The 19,505-nt window shown below is 32.6% G+C and overlaps 1 protein-coding gene across 1 annotated transcript; it reads left to right on the top strand.

Annotated features, from left to right (window-relative positions):
• Nucleotides 1-259: 259 nt before the first annotated feature.
• On the top strand, nucleotides 260-1,761 carry LOC124835399 (uncharacterized). The gene has a single exon (XM_047310319.2). It carries the CDS (start codon nucleotides 428-430, stop codon nucleotides 1,226-1,228), a length of 801 nt encoding a protein of 266 aa, XP_047166275.2. The 5' UTR covers nucleotides 260-427; the 3' UTR covers nucleotides 1,229-1,761.
• Nucleotides 1,762-19,505: the final 17,744 nt, after the last annotated feature.

Raw genomic sequence — 19,505 nt, 5'->3', positions numbered from 1 at the left:
CCACAGAAGAAAGTTAACCACATTTATTTGATAATTTATTTTCTGTGTAAAAGAAATTATATCATTTATTTATTATATTAAATATCAAAAGTTTCTTCACCATCATCTTAACTGGCACTCAAACAATTCAAACAGATCGAACTCCTAATTAATATCTTTCACTAGAAACTTCTAACATAATTTCAAATTAAAAATTTCAGCCATATCAGTTAAAAAAAAATAGTTAATTGGCAAATGCTTTTCACAATCACAATGTGATATATTAATTTGACCCTTTTCTTAGAACCAGACAAGCATAAGGGGAAAGTTTCATGAAATTTCCCAAACTGCATATTCGAATAAAATGAGAATAAAACAAAGGAATAGATAGAGGCAGTGGCAATTAAGAAATACCACTTTGAATATAAATATATCGGAACCACATAACATGGACACGTTTTCTTCTTATCTCCAACCTTCTCAGCATATCGCTGCAGAATCTAATTTCAATTTAAGCCATTCAATTTGTGACACAGTAACAATGGCTGCTGCAGAACAAGTTCTGAGATTGTTTGATTCCTTCTGGTTCGAGGCTTCGATTCTCTCCAACAAAACCCCTTCAATCTCTCACAGCAACAAGGTGGAGGAGGTGCTTCCTCCTGATGCAAAGCTTTCACTGGTTCCAACTCCAACCCTTGAAGTTAGATCCTACAGTGATCAAAACTTGGACTCCTCATCAAGTATTTTGTGTGATTCTCCTTCACCAAATTCTGTGCTTACCCTCAGAAGGCTGAGGACAATCCCTTCTGAGAGGGAAATCATGGAATTCTCTAGTGGAAGCCATGAAAAGGAAGGTGTAAACTTTAAGAGAAAACAAAAGGGGTTTGGTCATGGAAGAAGGCTCAGGAGAGAGAGAACCAGCAGGAGCCTATCTGAGCTTGAGTTTAAGGAGCTAAAAGGGTTTATGGATTTGGGGTTTGTGTTTTCTGAAGAGGACAAGGATTCAAAACTTGTTTCTCTGATACCTGGCTTGCAAAGGTTAGGAAGAGATGAAGATGAAGGGCAAGGTGATGATGAAAGTGTGGTTTCTGACAACATGCCTTATTTGTCTGAGGCTTGGGATGTTTTGGATCAAAGGGAGATGAAAAATCCTTTGCTGAATTGGAGGGTACCAGCTAGGGGTAATGAAATTGACATGAAAGATAATCTTAGGTTCTGGGCTCACACAGTTGCATCCATTGTAAGATGAGAATGAACAGCATTTAGATGCAGTTTCTGATGTTCTGATATTTTTTCTTCATCTTACTTTTTTTTATCAGAATTAGAATTTTATCTGAGTTGCTTATGTTGACTTTAACAAAAAGTTAACATTGTCTGCATTACTGAGATAAAATTCGAATTCTGATCGAAGAACAACACAGAAAAAAGCCTTGAAAATTGCTGCATCTACATTCTGTCAATACATGATATTTAGCAGAAGAAGAACAGAAAAAAAAAAGCTAAAAGATTTCATCATGGGTCAGCAAATCAGTGATTGTAGATAGTGCATATTGGCTTCTAGCTGTAATAAAAGATGTACATATTTTACAAGATTTTTGTTGTAGCCAATTTTGTTTTTCATTCTTTCTCTAAGGTTAAGGTTAAGGCTTTGTTTGATGTTGTTGTCTCTGTCTTATTGATCAATCTCAACGCAAAATTGATTTGTGAGAGAGATACTTATGGATTGTGGCGTAAGCCTTGGTTATTGGTTGAATTTGGCATCTTCATAGGATGATTTGTTTCTTTCTTTGAGAATCTTGATTAGTTTATTGGAAGTGCTTTTCAGAAGCTGCAATTGCAAAAACATACTTTTCATTGATTTGTCTTGTGTTCTCAATAATTGAGCAATGCAATTGGTGTAGTTGACACGAGGGTTAAACCAACCCATGTGACTTAAAAAATGTTGTTTAGTGAATAACAAGAATGGTGGAGTTCAAGTGGATGAGACACAGAAAACAGAGAATCTGACCAGAAGATGAAAATGTTTTAATATGTTAAAACATCTTCTGATGTGTCAATCTATTGGGACACTTTTAGGACAAAAGATATTATTGCAAGGTAAAAAAAATATTTGAAAGATAATTAAATTCAAACTTTATGAATAAAGATTTTTCAACATTTTATAAGGTCAAAACGATTTGTTTTTTGGTAAATTTGTTCAAAATTTATTTCTTGTGTAAAAACAAGGTTCAAAATCGTTCCATCATACAAATTGAGTTAGATACATTCTTAAATGAAAGCAATTAATTGGTAATGAAATCTCTCTAAAAATAGCTTGATATATTACACAAGCAAGAGTCAATTGGAAGAAGTTGAAATGAAGCTTCAACTTTTGGATATGTATGTCAAATCTTTGACCAAAAACAATAGATGGTGACTTACAGTTCTCTAATAGCATAATTGTGCAGTGATTCCTTTTCAAAACAATGAATTATTCATAAAAACCTATCAATATGAACATCATCTTCTGCTGACTAAAATTATTTATTAGACTTTAAATGTGTCTAAATGTCTCTGCTAAACCAAATAGCCTACCTAAAATATTAAAAAGAAGAATCACTAACTAATAAATAGTTTAAATATTATATATATATATATATATATATATATATATATATATATATATATTTTAATTTAACACCTTTCTATAGTCTTTTAAATTTAAAATTAATCATTCCAATTTATATAACTTAAAAAATATCTTCTATAGTCCTTTTTATCATAAACACCATTGAATTTTGATTTAGATGATTATCAATTACAAATATTCGATATAACTATTTTAATTTCTTATTTCTATCATAAAATTATGAGTACATATAAGTATTTCATAGTGTTTTAGATATAATATATTTGAATAAAGAGACTAAAATATATTATTTTTAATTTATAAAAGATCAATTTAAATTTAAATGACTAAAAATAAATTTATTGAGAATCTAAAACCATGTTTAGTTCTTAATAAATTTGGGAATTCTTTGTATATAATGCAATATAAGAGTACTTGTAAAGAAAAAAAAAAGAATTTTCACGTATGTTATTTTTTTTCTAACGTTTGTAAAAATATCGATGTTATAGTGGAAGATGTTGATTAACGTAAAAAATGACTATTTTTAGATGTTAATTGACCTAAGAAATGAGCATTTTCAGACGTTGATTGACGTTGAAAAATGATTATTCTAATGTTAATTGACGTTTGAAATGGCCAATGACGATGTCAATCAACGTATGAAAATAGTCATTTTCAATGTGAAATGTATCAAATGAGGTTCAAAAATGCATTTTCGGACGTTCTTCTCCTTTGTAAATGAATAATTTTTAGAGTCTTACCAAACTTGAAAAGTAGAAAACTAGCAAATGTAGATTAATTTTGGCATTTCATATATTCAGAACTCATTTTCAAATTTGTATGAACTAATATAAACTAAAGTTATCACAAATAAAAACCTAAAAAACAAAAAATGGAATGACGAAAGAATTGTCATTTTGTCAATCCTTACTATGTATGTTAGTAGTAGTGTCATAAGTAATAGTGAATGGTGTTATAGTGTATACTGAATAATTATTATTTTTGGTGGAAAAGTTTTTTGGACACTCTTTGGAACTCTTATTTCAAGGAAAAAACACTAGAAGCCCTTACCTCGGGTTCGTCTTAAGTTTAAAATTTATTTGGTTAAACCCCTTCGGAAGTCCATGTTTATGTGAGGTTTTCCCATTAGATCCCCGTCTTATTGGTTTCGCCAATTTAGTTCTTAAAAATGAAAAATTGCCCCTGCCGTTAAATTGACTTAACGGAGTTAACTTTTTAATGAGCTGGGATGGTGACGTGGTCAGGTTTTGCCACATCACTCCTGCCACGTCTTCAATTTCTCTAAGATGGTATCTTAGCCATTGATTCTAATGTTATATCCTAATCTTCCTTGAAATTCTTGTTCTCCCATATGAAGATTGGGAATATAAAATGTTGCTTTTTCAACTTCAATCGGTGTTGATTTTTGTGAGAATTCTCCTGTTAAACCTATTACTATTAGACTCACCATCACTCTGGCCCTCACTAGTAATTGGGAATTATTTCATTTGAATGTGAATCATCTTTTTCTTAATGACTTCTTGAATGACACAGTAAATATGGTGCAAACCCGACAATTTGAAGTTGAAGAGAAATCTTTTGTTTGTAAATGGAACAGGACCCTTTATAGCCTAGAACAAACACCCAGGCACCCAGGCAGTGGTTTGATAGAACAAAAATGAAGCTCATTGTTTATCTAGAGATACTATCATCATTGTCATCTCATCCACAACTCATTTAGAAGATTACTAAAAATTTGAGCTCCATATTTTCTATTTAAATAGCTGGGTAATTCGGACTATATTTTGGGTATTGAAAGAGCCCAAATTCATGGTCGTGATTTGCGCCATCCTCGGACTGCCACAGCGCCTCCATCTCCTTCCACCATTGTTTCCTAATCGCAAGCGACGTTGCAACACTACTTCATCTCCATCAACGCATAACCCTAAATCGTGTTAAATCCTAGTCGCGCAAAACCCAGAATCGCAAACTCCTTGTTGTTACCAATAAGGAGTATTGGTAAATCTTGAAGAAATTTGTTTTGATGATGCTACAAGAAGTTTTAGTTGAAGAAGATATTAGAATTAGTTAAAAGCAAGTTGTAGAAATTAAATGTAGTAGGAAATTCTTGTAAACCTTGTAAAACTTGCATTTTTAACCTGCAATAATCGATTATGATTAAGCAATAATCGATTATCACAAGTCATACTTGAATAATCGATTATCACTTCATATAATCGATTATCACATCTTTGAAAACCTGTAACGGACTTGAATAATCGATTATCACTTACAATAATCGATTATTCATGGCAGTTGGGAACTGTCCTTTGGCATTCAGTGTACTTGGCTATATATTTTGATTTGGAGAAATCAGAAGGTAACGTTGTTGAACAGAAGCTCTTGCAGAATACTGTTTGTCAGAGGAAGTTCTCAGAAGCTATAGTTCAAGTTCCCTTGCTTGGTCTCGTGAACAGGAGAGGCTCGCGTGTCGTGTGTCGATAGTCGGAGCAAGCTCTCTTCGAGTTAGCAAGGTGCTCTGCCTGGTCTCGTGAATAGGAGAAGCTCGTGTTTCGTTTGTCGATAGTCGGAGCGGTTCTCTTCGAGTTGGCAGAGTGTTCTTCTTCCGGTTCGTTCGTCGAAGGAAGGTTTATTTATCTGCTTTATTCACTATTTCTTGTAATCTGTTAAATAACTTTTTAGTGAAAAAGGTTAATCACTATTTATAGTGATTAACGACTGGACGTAGATTCTTTTGAATCGAACCAGGATAAAAATTGCTTGTGTGATTTTCTATTCCCTACACTCTTTATCTTTTACGCATATCAACTGTTTGATAAATTTTCTCTAAGAAAATTGTTTTTCTAAAACGGACCATTAAACTTGATTTGTGACCGTAACACGCTTTCCGAATATTTTATTCCGCTGCGCGACTCTATAACGGTACCGATTGTTCCAACACTTGTGCCACCGTGAGAGCTCTAACGCCTTCATTTCTTCTTCCTCGAACAATTGTAAGAACCAACGCATCCTTCATCTCTGCAAGTCTCCTTCTTCACAAATTCATCAACCTACAAACCCAGAGAAATCACAAAACACTGAAACAGAAACCCATTGCGAGTTCATCTCTCTCGTGCAAACATAAACATGAGAAAACCATCAATCTTGAAGGAGAGGCCCTGAGAGACATTGGACTCCACTCCAATCTCGAACTCTATGAATCTGTGATTTGTTGCGTCCTTAATCTCGAACCCAATTTGATTTTAATAAACCCTAATTTGGTGATGAACCCTGAGCATCAATCACTAAAGTTGAAGATGATGAAGGGAGGTTGAAGATGATGAACCCTAATTTGGGTTTCAATTATCAGAAACTTTATTTTTTTATTTTTTAATTATACATTCCACATAACCTGCTTGAATGTGCCACGTATAAAAAACTTACCATGTCACCGTGCTAGGTCATAAAAAATTTAACCCCGTTAAGTCAATTTAACCGCAGGGACCCAATTGAGTCAATTTTTCAATATAAAAGACTAAATTGACAAAACTTATAAGACATGCATTTAAGTGGAAAACCCCCCACATAAATGGGGACTTCCGCAGGGGTTTAACCAAATTATTTCAAAAGTAAGTTGTTGCATATCTTTAAACTATCATAACTTTTACTTCAATTGGCAGATTTGACAGTGTTATATATCTATTCCGAATAGAAAAATATTTTCAATCACGTGGTAGCCCTCATAGTAGGTTGTTCCTTCTATATTTTCAAAAAAAGTCCATTTTCTATTTTTCGTCAATTTTGTTTTTTGTGTTTTTCAACTTTGCAAAAATATTTCACATATTTAAACTTTTTGTGGGGATTTCTCATAATTTTTTTTTGGTGCTTTGAATAAATTTTCAGGTCATTTGAAGTTCATTTGAATATACTCTCAGTTTTATCCTAAGTTTAGATGTATACAAACAAGTTCAAAATATCAACAATATCAACCAAATTATAGTTCATAAAAAACGAAAACAAAAACAAATGTTCATCAAAAACCCAAAATGAAACTAACCTTCTTAAAAATGGGTTTGTTGCCGCCACTAAGGGACAAAAGAGAATGCGCCTATACTCCAAAGAATACATGTGCATGAAACCAATTGGTCAAAACGAAAGAAAATCATTATTAAAGTAGTTAATCAACGTGTATTTGTGTAAAGTGAAAGAAATATTACATAAGCTGATCGCTAAAAGCTTCGTTCCAGAAAGTTTTGTGCATAGAAAATGGTTTCGCTTAATAATTCACTAACATATATCTTATAGCTTTTTGAGGTATGAAATTAGGGATTCTATATCATATGTGGATACATTTTCACCTTATAGGTCAAACATTTTCATCAAATTTTTTCAACATTTAATGATCATATGACGGCAAAAATTATAAATTCCAACGTTAAAATCCAATATATATTTACAAAAATGATTCCTGTCATTTTCTTAGATTGATTTTTTTTATTACAACGCTGAACGCGAGACATCAAAAGCCTAATTTTATTATGAGGTAAGCGAATTTCTATCAGGCCTCATAAATTCAATATAATTTGAATTTAATATAATAAAATTTATATCTAACAATTTAATTTCTCAGATTAATCACATTCACTTATTTGAATGGTTGGCTAATTTGATTACATTTTTTTATTACAAATTTATATTAAATTATTTTTTTATTAAAATAAATTATTATATTTAAATAAATATAATGAATTTTTTACTTAAAAAATGATATGTATACTTTTAATAATATTTATTATAATAAACTACGATATTATATAAGTTATTATTAAATTTTAACAAAATAATATCATATTAAAAAGATAATTTAAAATTTAAAATATATTTACAAATTTATAATATTAAAATATAAATTTTTATAGAATCAAAATTTCAATAATATTTAAATTTGATTACAATTATTTATTTTACTTAATTTTGTTTATCTAATATTATCTGTTTATCTTATCTGATTTTATATTCAACTTTGTATTCCGTTTTTCACAGTCCTAATGGAAGAGTTGATTCACGTGCAAAAAACATTGTTGTGGTGTTATAATGTTGCTTTTCCCTTGCTGTTATATTAAGTTTAGTCAGCAGCAAAAACGTTTTTTCGATTGTATGGATAAAGACAATGATTATGTTGTGTAGTTGGTGAAAGAATATTCTAGTATCATATCCTAAATTCTTCTAGAGAAGATTCTTTAAGCTCAACTATACAATTTGATAATGAGAAACAATCCTTATATATCCTTTAAAAGATTTGTTAGGAAGAAACAATCTATGGGCTGTATGCATGCATCAGTTCCACTTATTTTTAATATTTGTTTAATCATTATCACTTTTTTGACGTAACAATTTTCTACTTAAGGTACACTTCAAATAAAAGTATGAGAATATATATATATATATATATATATATATATATATATATATATATATATATATATATATATATATATATATATATATATATATATATATATTAAAACCAGCTTGTATAATGTCGTGATTTAAGTAAATTTTATTATCCTAAGTTAACATAGTTAGTTATGTTAACACTAAGTCTATCCGAAAAACCTACAAAAATAAATGAGGTAAAAAAAACAATGATTAAATTGAATAATTTTTTTATATTTAATTTACATATTTCTTTTTGAATTAACTAAATTTAGGTTAACCGCCTATTGATGTATTGGTGGAACCTTTTTATAAATTAATAAATCATATTTAAGAATAAATAAAATAATATTATTTTTTAAAAGTATATATCTGTTATAATTTATATTTACTGATATTATATTATTATACTTGAAATTAAATTTTAATTCAATAACATTAATTAACTTTTAAATTTTAAATTTTTATTCTAATTATCTTTTAATTTAATTTAATTTTTAATTTTTTAGAATGGATCAAAATATTGACCCAAGAATATCGAGTTAAAAAAATTATGGTCTTCTAAAAAACAGTCAGAGTAACCTAATACAAATTTTTTAATTGTTCACTAAACCAAACTAAGCCAATCCGTTTGAAAGTTCTAGTTAACACTACATCAAATTATTATGTATTTTTAAAATACAGTGTAATGATTGTTTTCAAATTTTCAATTATTGGGATGTAGAAGTTTTGAGTAAGAAGAAAATGCTTGAAAATTCTGTACCACCAAATTATTGAGAGATTACCTTTTTTGTATTCAATAGGATGATATTTTTTTGGTAAAATAGAAACCAATATATATTTCTTGTCTAAACGTGAAGCCGGAAGTGTTTCAAAATTTGAATACAGAAAAGGAAACAAGTCCCGCAAAATATGTGTTGTTTTGTAGTCTCATTGACTTCATCAACTTTATATCTTATCTCACTAGCTAAGAATTTTGCACCCATTCTTTTAGAAATTATATTTTAGTTATTTAATTAAAATATATTTAGATGAGAAAAATAATTAAGATTTTAGATTTTGATTTATAAACAAAGTCGATTTTTTATTTTATGTTTTGTTTTTTTAACCAAATCTATTCTTATATATTTTTTAAGAAAATTATTGTTCGTTCTTATATATTTTTTATTCTAAAACCACGGGTTAAATAGATTCACTACCATCTTTCCTTCTACACATTGAACAAAAGACATTAAAAAACATACTTGATTAGAAAGAAATTATTATGAAACACAAAAATTTGAAAGACAAGAGAACGAACTCTAACCGTTTTAATGGGAAGGAAAAGGAGGCTCGTAGTGATGACGCGACGACACATTTTGTGTTGGCTACGAGGAAGGAAAGGAAGAATTATAGAGGAGTGACAATGAAAGTGGTAGCATGATTCTTGTTTGATGATGAGGAAGGGAGTAGAATGACTCTTGTAGTGGAGAAGTGGTGCAATAACGCAAATGGGAAAGTTTTGGTAGGAATGTAATTTTAACCATAGTAGACAAATAGGCTTCATTATTTGAAGAACTAAAGTCTATAGTTATGCAAATATTTCAAAAATGCCACTAGTGATATTTTTGAAATTATTGGTATATATATAGACTTTGATTCTTTAAAGGTTTAATACCTCTTTTGGTTCCTCGAAAGGGGACAAATGTTCAATTAAGTCCTACATTTTTTAAAACGTTCAATGTGGTCCCAACTTGTGAAAAATGTGTGCAATTAAATCCTTTTTGGTAACAGCGTTCATTTTTTAACGGGCCAGCTAACAAGGTGTACTGAAGATTAATACGTGCCTGTGTGAGGTTAATACGTGGCTGTATGAGGTTAATACGTGGCTATATTATTATAGATAATGTGGTGAATAAATCAGAGGTTAGGGTTTGGGTTGCAGAGAAATTACGATTTCGGATTTATCATTGTGGAGGAAGTGTCTTGAAATAAGGGTGTTGTTGAAGCTGAAATCTGCAAAGCGAATTGGAAACCGCAAATCAGGTTAGGGTTTATGTTTGATAATTTTATGAAATGTAGTTGTTGTATATGTTATCACTGTTGTCGCTTTATAGGGGGTTTAAATAGGGGTGAAAAATTGTCTTCTTCTGATGGTTGATAGTGGTCCCATAGATATTAGTTTAACTTAAATTGGTGTCCTCGTTTGCATTTGCAGGGTTCGGGTAGGGATGTGTGATGACATGTTTCAGGTTGTGGTCCATCACGGTGGGATCTTGATCAAAGAAGTCCCCTTTAAGTATATGGGCGGGGAGATAGTTTATTGGGACGTAGATCCCGATAAATGGTATTATTTTGGAGTATTAGGTTCACTTAAAGATCTGGGTTACATGGAAGTAAAAGAATTATATTACAATATCCAAGATGTTTTACATAAGCTTGATGATGATAAAGGAGCTATAAACATGATGAAGGTGACTAATTATTTGGCGAAAGTGAACCTTTACGTTGTGCATGGGGTGGACGAACCAGCTATTGTAGAAAATGATGAGAATGAGATTTTGTACCTATGTGAAGGTCCTGCAGAGAGTGGTGAGGGTAGTGGCGTTGGAGGAGAAGCACATGTTGAGGGTGGTGATGAAGGAATTGGGGACGTAGTGGAGGGTGTAGTGGAGGTTGAGAATGATGATGCAGTGGATGTTGAGAATGAAGATGTTTGGGAGGATGGACCAAGGTGGGCCACCAATAGAACCAAGGTGGCATCTATGGACTTCACCATATGCCCAAAGATAAAGAAGAGACTTCAGAAGGAATGTAATCTGTCAAGATTTTGGGTGCCAAGGTAATATTATCAATTTATTTTATATACATGTTATTTATCTACATTGTTGATGTGCTTCATTTATTTCAGTTGGTCTACACGAAATATTTTTGAGGTTAGGCATACTTCATCAGTTGGGAACAAGTTCACACTGGACCTGGACACAAAGGAGTGTAGCTGTAGAAAGTGAATGATCAGTGCCATCCCATGTTGTCATGCAATTGCAGCAATGAAGTACTCCAACGTTGATCCAGAGAATTTTATCCCTACTTTGTTCACAAGATCCACTTATGAAGAGGTGTATGCGTCCATAATTTTTCCACTCAATGGCCACCTACTATGGGAAACCACAAATTTCAATGATGTACTACCACTAGTGATGAGGAAGATGCTTGGGAGGCCAAAGAAAAAAAGGAGGTTGGAAGCATGGGAGCTAACTAAGGATGACACTCAAATGCGTGTTGGTGGGCATAGGAAAAAATGTAGTATTTGTCATCAGAGGGGGCACAACAAGAATAACTGCCCTTTAAAGCCCCAGCCAGCAGAAACAACACAACCATCACAACCACCTCCAAGTTCCCCGACCCCTCAACCATCACAGCCACCAAGTCCCCAATCATCTTGTCGAACAAAATGCAAAGTCAGAAGAAAACATACTTAGATGAATTGGTTTATTAGATAGTTAACTTACATATGGTGGTGTAATATGTACTATTTGTTAGATGAACTGGGGGTATTATGTACTGTATATTAGTGAATTGATTTCTTTATGTCTTTGTTTTATGTGTGGTAATCAATGAAAGTGGTTTGATGATGTTTTGGTCAAAACTTCTACTTAAATTTCTTATTTTTGCAGAAACTGGTGATATGTGCCATTAGTGATATGTGGTTAAATGAAAGGCAAAGACGATTCATGTGACATTGTGATAGTAGAGTGAATGAGTGATTACCTCTTATACACTTGTGTTTGAGTGAAACACTTTACCTAGTGAGGAAATATTCATTAAGCACATGAACATCCATGTTTAGTTGATTGATCATTCATGAAAAATAGCATTTGTTGGATATTAAGTGACTTTGTGAAACACCAAAGCATGTGCACGTCTTGATTGAAATCTTTGTCATGAGTTTGATTGAAGTCTTTACTTATCTTGAAAAGAAGATTTTTGAATGAGTGAACCATTATAAGGATTGGTAGAAGATTGAGTTACATCTTGTTTGCTTGAGGACAAGCAATGTTCTAAGTTTGGGGTTGTGATAACAGTTGAAAAACTGTTATTTTCATGCTTAAAATTGATACTAAAAGCAACCTTTAACACTTAGAAACTAGCTTGAAATCATGCTTTTGGTCATATTTTTAGAAATAAGAGAGCTGGACAGGTTTATGCTTGATTTCAGTGTTTTTATGCAGGTTTTAAGGTGAATTTGGTGAAAGAAGTGAAGAAGGATAGAGATGGAATCAGAAAAGACATTAAAAAGTGAAAAAGGAGAAGCCGCAACTGCCGCTCAGCGGCAGTTTACCGTTGAGTGGCACGCAGGCCGTCACGTTGGCTCCGCTGAGGGGTGAAAAGGCCGCTGAGGGGAGAAAAATAACTCACGCACTTACCGCTGAGCGACACTATTTTGGGCTTGGGCCTAATTTTCTGTATATTTTAGAATAATATATAAGCTTTAGGACGTCCTAGGGTTTGTATCTTTGGCAGAGACGAAGCAAACACTCTCTTTTCCACCCCTTGAAGGAAGATCTTGGATGCTCAAGCTACCTTCTCCTCTTTCTAGGGTTCTATCTTTCTTTCATTCATTATTGTTCATCTAGTTTCACCATGAATATGGTGAACTAAACCTTGTATTATTGTTGGGGAATCAATGTAGTCTTGTGAAACTCTCATATATGGAATTTATTTTAACGTCTTATATTAAGATATATGCTTTCTTTCATCTTTAGCTAGGGTTTTTCCTCTTTGCTTATTGCTTGCTTTGTTTAACTCATTCATTGCCATGATTATTGATTTTGTCGATATGGAAACATAGAGGGAAGTCTAGATCCGGGGAATTTCTCCTAATAGCATATTGGTTGCCTTTAAGCTCTTGCACTTTAAGAACTAATTACTAGGAATGCTAGGAATTGTATGAACTCGTAATTAAGGATAGGCCTTCTTGCAAGGTGATTTAGAGAGTGGCATTAGCATTGATGATAAGAATGATGAATTCCTAAAAATATATGAGAGTGGATAAGATGAAATTGATAACCCCAACAACATACTCATCCATCTAATTCATTGAAGTGTTTGTATTCTGTTTTTCTCCATTAATCAAATTCATGCATACATATTTAATTACTGTCTCTTGCATTGAAACCTACAATCAATTTGTTCTTAAGTCTTAAATAATCAACAAATCACATAGCTAAACTAGGTCGTGAGTCCTTTGGGAGAACGATACTTGGTCTTACCGAGTTTTATTACTTGATACGATTCGGTCACACTTGCCGATTGTTAAACAAGTTTGTGGCGCCATTTTTCGGTGTTCATAAATTTGTCATCACCCTGTTATTCACCAAGTTAGGGAATCTATCAACAAATGCATCAATTCAAAAAAAAAATTAACTCAAAAGGGTATACTTCAAACCTTGTAACGTGGACAACCCCAAAAATTTCTCCCAGCATTCTTCGTAGTTCTCGCCACTTTGGTTACAGCAATATCACCACAATAACAAGTAGGGATTATCCCACATCCTCTCACACCACAACCATGGGATGACCGAGAAGATCCTTTGCCCCAACTTTTCGAAGCAGACGAACACCCTTCGGAACAAGCCATTCCTATCGCAAAGACCAATTGGGAGGAACCCAAACCCAAACCTTTGATTTATTCACCACTGCCACGTTATCTGTAATAATATAGCCACGTATTAACCTCACACAGCCACGTATTAATCTTCAGTACACCCTATTAGCTGGCCCGTTAAAAAATGAACGTCGTTACCAAAAAGGATTTAATTGCACACGTTTTTCACAAGTTGGGACCACATTGAACGTTTTAAAAAACGTAGGACTCAATTGAACATTTGCCCCCTTTCGAGGGACCAAAAGAGGTATTAAACCATTCTTTAAACTATGAAACCTATAGTTGTGCAAATATATGTCACACTATTTTCACAAATCAAATATGTTTTCTATACATCACAATAATCTCTACTTTACATTAAACGATCAATATAGTTAAAACATAGTGTTTTCTGCCAAATCCACATTGATACGACCTTTGTTATATCAGAAACTACCCAGTATACATGTTGGTATACTTAGGTTGTTGCATGAAAACCCAACACCCTGTCGGTACCAGCAATCGGTACCGTCGAGTCGCGTAGCGAAATAAAATAAGGATAAGCGTGTTCGGTCAATTAAAATGATACCTTTAATTTTCTTACAAAGATATTATCAAACAGTTGATGTGAAGAAAATATAAAGAGTGTATGGAGTAGAAAAATCACACAAATGATTTTTATCTTGGTTCGAATCAAAAGATTCTACGTCGAGTCATTAATCACTATAAATAATTATTAACCTTTTCACTAAAATATTGTTCACAGATTTATAATATGGTAAAATACAAATAAGAACAAAAAGAACATTCCTTTGACAAACGAACCGGAAGTGAACTACTCAGCCAACTTGAAGAGAACCGCTCCGACCTTTGACACACAAAACACGAGCTTCTCCTATTCACAAGACTTGACAATGAGCACAAACTTGCACTTGAGAACTTCCTCAGATTGCACTATATTCTCAAAATCACAAAGTTACCTTTGAAGGATTTGAAAGAGAGTGTATATATAGCCTACTGGTCTGAAACGGAAACGACATATTACAACTGCCAATGATAATCGATTATTGTAAGTGATAATCAATTATCTGCGAGACTTGTTACAGTTTGAATATTGACTCTTCAAACCAGTCCGCTTCAGTTCTTCAACTCCTTATACTGTTCGGCTTGAGCCTTGACCGCCTTTTGTCGTTCGGTTCTTTTCTTTACTGCCTTTCATCGTTCGGCTCGAGTCCTTGTCACCTTTTGACGTTCGACGTGGTTCCTTACAGTTTTCCTACGTTCGACTTGATTCCTTATTGTCTTCCATCGTTCTGTGCAAACTACTCGTCTCGGTCATACCTCACATGGTCTCGGTCATGCCCTTCACTGCTTAGTCCAAATAGCTTGGTCTCGGTCATGCCCTTCACTGCTTAGTCCGAACTGCTTGGTCTCGGTCATCCTCTCCACCATTCGGCTCAATACTTGTATACTTTCCAACTCGTAATATTTTTCTTCTACAACGTTAGTTAGACACAATATCGTTCGACTTGTGTTCGACGTCATTCAGTCTTTAATTGTGTTCGACCTGTGTTCCAACGTCGTTCGGTCTTCAACTGCATTCGGCCAATGATTGTCTTGTGTTTGGCTTTGTTCGCTCTTCAACTGTTAGTGACCGTTCGGTTTTTAACTACTATACACCGTTCGATTTTCCTTGTAGACCAACATACAAAAATGCTTTTAAACTTAACACAACAAGGATCTTATATTCTTCACTTTGTAGCATCATCAAAATCATTATCTTCAAGACACCAATGCTCCTCATTGGTAACACACCCAACCATGTGTCTTCAAATACCAAGAGTTTAGAAGACTTCCTAAAGCATTTCTTTTGAAGTTTGAGGGGAAGGTGAGTCTTGATGGGGGAGATCAATGGTTGAAGGATCTTGAGAGGGTTTTTAATTCAAATTAGTGCCCTGAATAAAATAAAATAACTTATGCCAGCTATATGTTATTTGGGGAAGCTGAGCATCGGTAGGCAAGTGTGAAGATGATGATGGAAGAGAGTGGTAAACTAATTGTTAAAATAGAATGACTCAATTTCTCACACCAAGAGGGGAGGTTGAATTGGTGAAAAGTAAAAGATAAAATCTTTTAAAATCTTTTTCACAAAAATGATGCTTTAATACTTTTCTTGAATCGCAAGGTAAAAGATTTTCAATGCAGCGGAAATATAATCGAACAACACGTAATCGATTGAATAAAGAGAGTAGGGATGAGAAAATTCAAACACTGTGTTTTTATATTGGTTTGACCAAGCCTACATCCAGTGTCCTTCCAACCATAGGAAGCCAATGCACTATAATGATTAAGGTTTTTACAACAAGGCTTTTATAGCGACCTCACGTCAAAAATATAAAACACCTCTCTAACACTCTAATAAAAAAATAGACAATACACAACACGACCAGCAGCAATAATCCCCTCTTCTACTGTCTAAACCCTTTGAGACACTCTCAAAGTCAAGAACGCCGCACACTCTTCTTCCTGTAATCACAACAGGAAACTTCAAACCAATCTTCAAAAGATTATAGAATCTGATCTCTCAATGACACCCAAATGTGCAAGTTGATCAGCTTTTGAAAAACACAACAATCTTGCTCTTCAAGAAATCACAAGTAGATGATCACCACAGTCACTCTTGTTTCTTGGAGCTTCTCTTTACTTTCTATAAGATCACAACTTTCTGCAAAAGATATGAAAATGTTAGAATCACAAAAGTTCTTACAGAAATCAAATCTGAGTCAATTTATAGAATAGCTCATCTCAGATGCATTTTAATCGACTTAACTATTAATGCATTCAAATATAACAATTTTGTTATAACAAGTAGCAGCAATCACGACAATTAATTGAATGTGCAATTAATGCAGTCGACTAACATTTAATGCTCGGTCAACATAATAAAAAATATGACCGTTACATTTATGTCAAACATTAACAGAATTTCAAAACAATAACTAACTTAATCGAATACAGCACGCATGCAATCGATTATGCAACAGTGTTAAGCATAGTTTAGAAAAACTTTCTCTTTGAAAACTCTCGCACACTTGATAAAAGTTTGTGCAAAGACACGAGTTTTAATCGATTCACCCCATAATGAAGTTGACTTAAAATTGTTGTTTTGCCACACATTTAAAGTTCAACATAAGTGCTTGTGATTTTCCTTTTCAATATTATATGTCATGCATTCACACATAAAAACACATATGTAACACAGTGAGATGCCATGAACAACACAAACATGCTCTCATATATGCTTAAACATATTTAATACAGTGATCAAAACCATATAACTTGTAAATATGGAACATGTAACACATAATATACATGTGTTATTAATTACGTGTTGTCATCATAAAAAACTCAGATATTATTGAGATTGTGGGTTAAGCTAAACCTTTTTTCTCCCCATATCAATAATTTCAACACTAATCATATGGAACAATTTTAAAGTTAAGCTTCTAGAAAAGTATTTTCCTAATAGTGTTTGGTATGCCAAAGAATTGAACTATAATTGGTGCAAGAATTAAAGATAATGGCTGAGTATGCCAAGAAGTTTAAACATCTAGCTCGTTTTTACACTTAATCCATCAATGAAATGCAAAGATGCAAAACTTTAAAAATGGTCCTAAACAAGAGATAAAGGAGATGATTGTTTCTATGGTTGAGAAAACAAGGATGGTAGAGAAGTTGAAGGAAGAAAGTTGGATGTTGAGGTATCGATAGGAGGTCCTTGTGTGAGTACGTCCAAGGATGGAGACAAGACAAAGACTTACTCTAGACCACCAAACCAAATGTGTGGGACATCTTCTTCTCATCCACAATAGTAATAGGTTAGAAGGGTACAATGTTTTATAGTGATGAACCTCATTTGAGAAGAGATTGTCCTCAATTCTGAAGTTCTTTGAGATGCTACATCTAGGAGAGAAAGGCAGCTAGAAAAGTTTATGCCTTATCTGGAGCGAAAGCCACAAATAGGTGTTTGAGGGTACTATATGATTCTAGAGCAACACGCTCCTTTTTGTCAAGTGTTTGTGTGGAATAGTTAAAAACTGCAATTTGATCAATTGTAGCCTCTGGTCAAGTGTCTACCTCAAGATTTTACTCTAAATGTACTGTAGTAGAGGGACACAAATTAAAAGTTAATCTAATCTGCCTACCTCTACCAGAGTTACATGTTATCTTAAGGATAGGTTGAACTTGTGATTTTTATATGGAATGAGAAGGGAGTGATTCCTAAGGCAGGAATACTTCTATATGTGGTGATGTGTGAAGTGCATTGACATTGGAGTTGAAAGAAAATTATCTTGACTCTACTAGTATTGAACTCACCAAAGAAAGATACTTAGTTGTGAGAGTGGAAGAAGTTTCTTATCTGTAGATTTGATTGGAGATTAAATCTCAGAGATATAGGATTTACCTTATCATAGCCTTTGAGAGGGGTGTTGCTTGATCATTATATCATTATAAGTAAGGGTGAGTTATCACAAGTGTAAGGTTTCAAATTCTACTCAATATACTAGTTCTCCAAAGGTCGAGTTAGAAGTTGATATGTATATAAAATAGCCATGAAAACTATTGTATGTGTGATATTCTTTAGGTTTAAATGTTTAATTCTTAAAATTTAGTATTTAAAACTAATAGTATAATTTAAACTTGCTTTAGCTTCCAGTGTATTTTGTCGTAGTTTTGATATCCGCTTATTATGATTGTGTGTTCACAAAATAAACATATGATAATGTGATTGTGTGTTCACAAAATAAACATATGATAATGTAAGAGGATGAGAGAAGTAAATTGAGATTTGATATTACATCGAAATCTATAGTATAAATATGGATAAATATGTTATGTAATAGTTAGTTTTTTATTTATTTTGAAATACTATTCTAGAATGTTTTTCATATGAATGATTGTACATTATATAATTATCTATCTACTTATAGTGTGCTTGATGCGATTATGAGTCACCTATTTAATAGCAATTATCTACTGTAATTGGGTAGTTATGTTAAAAGTACAAGAAATAAAATTAGAGAAAATATGATTGTTAAATACTTGTATTATATTTTAAAATATTTACATATAATCTCACTTTATTTTATTTCAACCAATGACCATAAAATCTCATAATCTACTCTGACCAGCGACGAGTAACAAGAGATTTCAAAAATCATTACACTAGTGCTTAATAGAAATAACCACACTTGTAATCCCAATCTTTATATATATATATATATATATATATATATATATATATATATATATATATATATATATATATATATATATATATATATATTTTGGCTACTGAAGTATAGAGAATACAATATATTAAGAACAATTTATTACATAATCAGTGATTCACATTAGAAAATTTATTAAGAAAAATGAGAGGATAAAGAGTACAAGAGTTTCCAATCCTTACGACACCATCAACCTTAACAAAATATCTACCGTTACGATAAATACTCTAATCCAAACAATATACTATGATATGACTGCTTGCTCCTAGATAAAACAAAACATCACTTTCCCATCTCCATAAAGTATCTGTGTTGTTCCTTAACATCAAAGATTGTTCCAGCATATCAATGATCAACACTTGTCACCCAATCATCATTCGATTCTTTATAGTGTTATGCAATATAAACTCTCTTCTTTATTTTTCTTTCTTTGATTATATGGGTTACCAAAACTAAATTTCCTGTTTTTTAGGGTTTGCCTAAGATCTAACTAGATCTGTACATTTGGCTCAGCTCATGGATCAGAGAAATAAAACTCAAAGAAAAAAAGAAAAATCCAAATAAA

The sequence above is a fragment of the Vigna umbellata genome, chromosome 6, assembly GCF_029865625.1.
Source record: "Vigna umbellata cultivar VRB3 chromosome 6, Vumbellata_1.0, whole genome shotgun sequence".
In the NCBI taxonomy this organism is placed as follows: Eukaryota; Viridiplantae; Streptophyta; class Magnoliopsida; order Fabales; family Fabaceae; genus Vigna; species Vigna umbellata.
This window is presented reverse-complemented; position numbering and strand designations above follow the sequence as displayed.

What these genes read in the sequence shown, in the direction of transcription:
- LOC124835399 (XM_047310319.2), top strand. Translation starts at nt 428, where the DNA reads ATGGACACGTTTTCTTCTTATCTCCAACCTTCTCAGCATATCGCTGCA.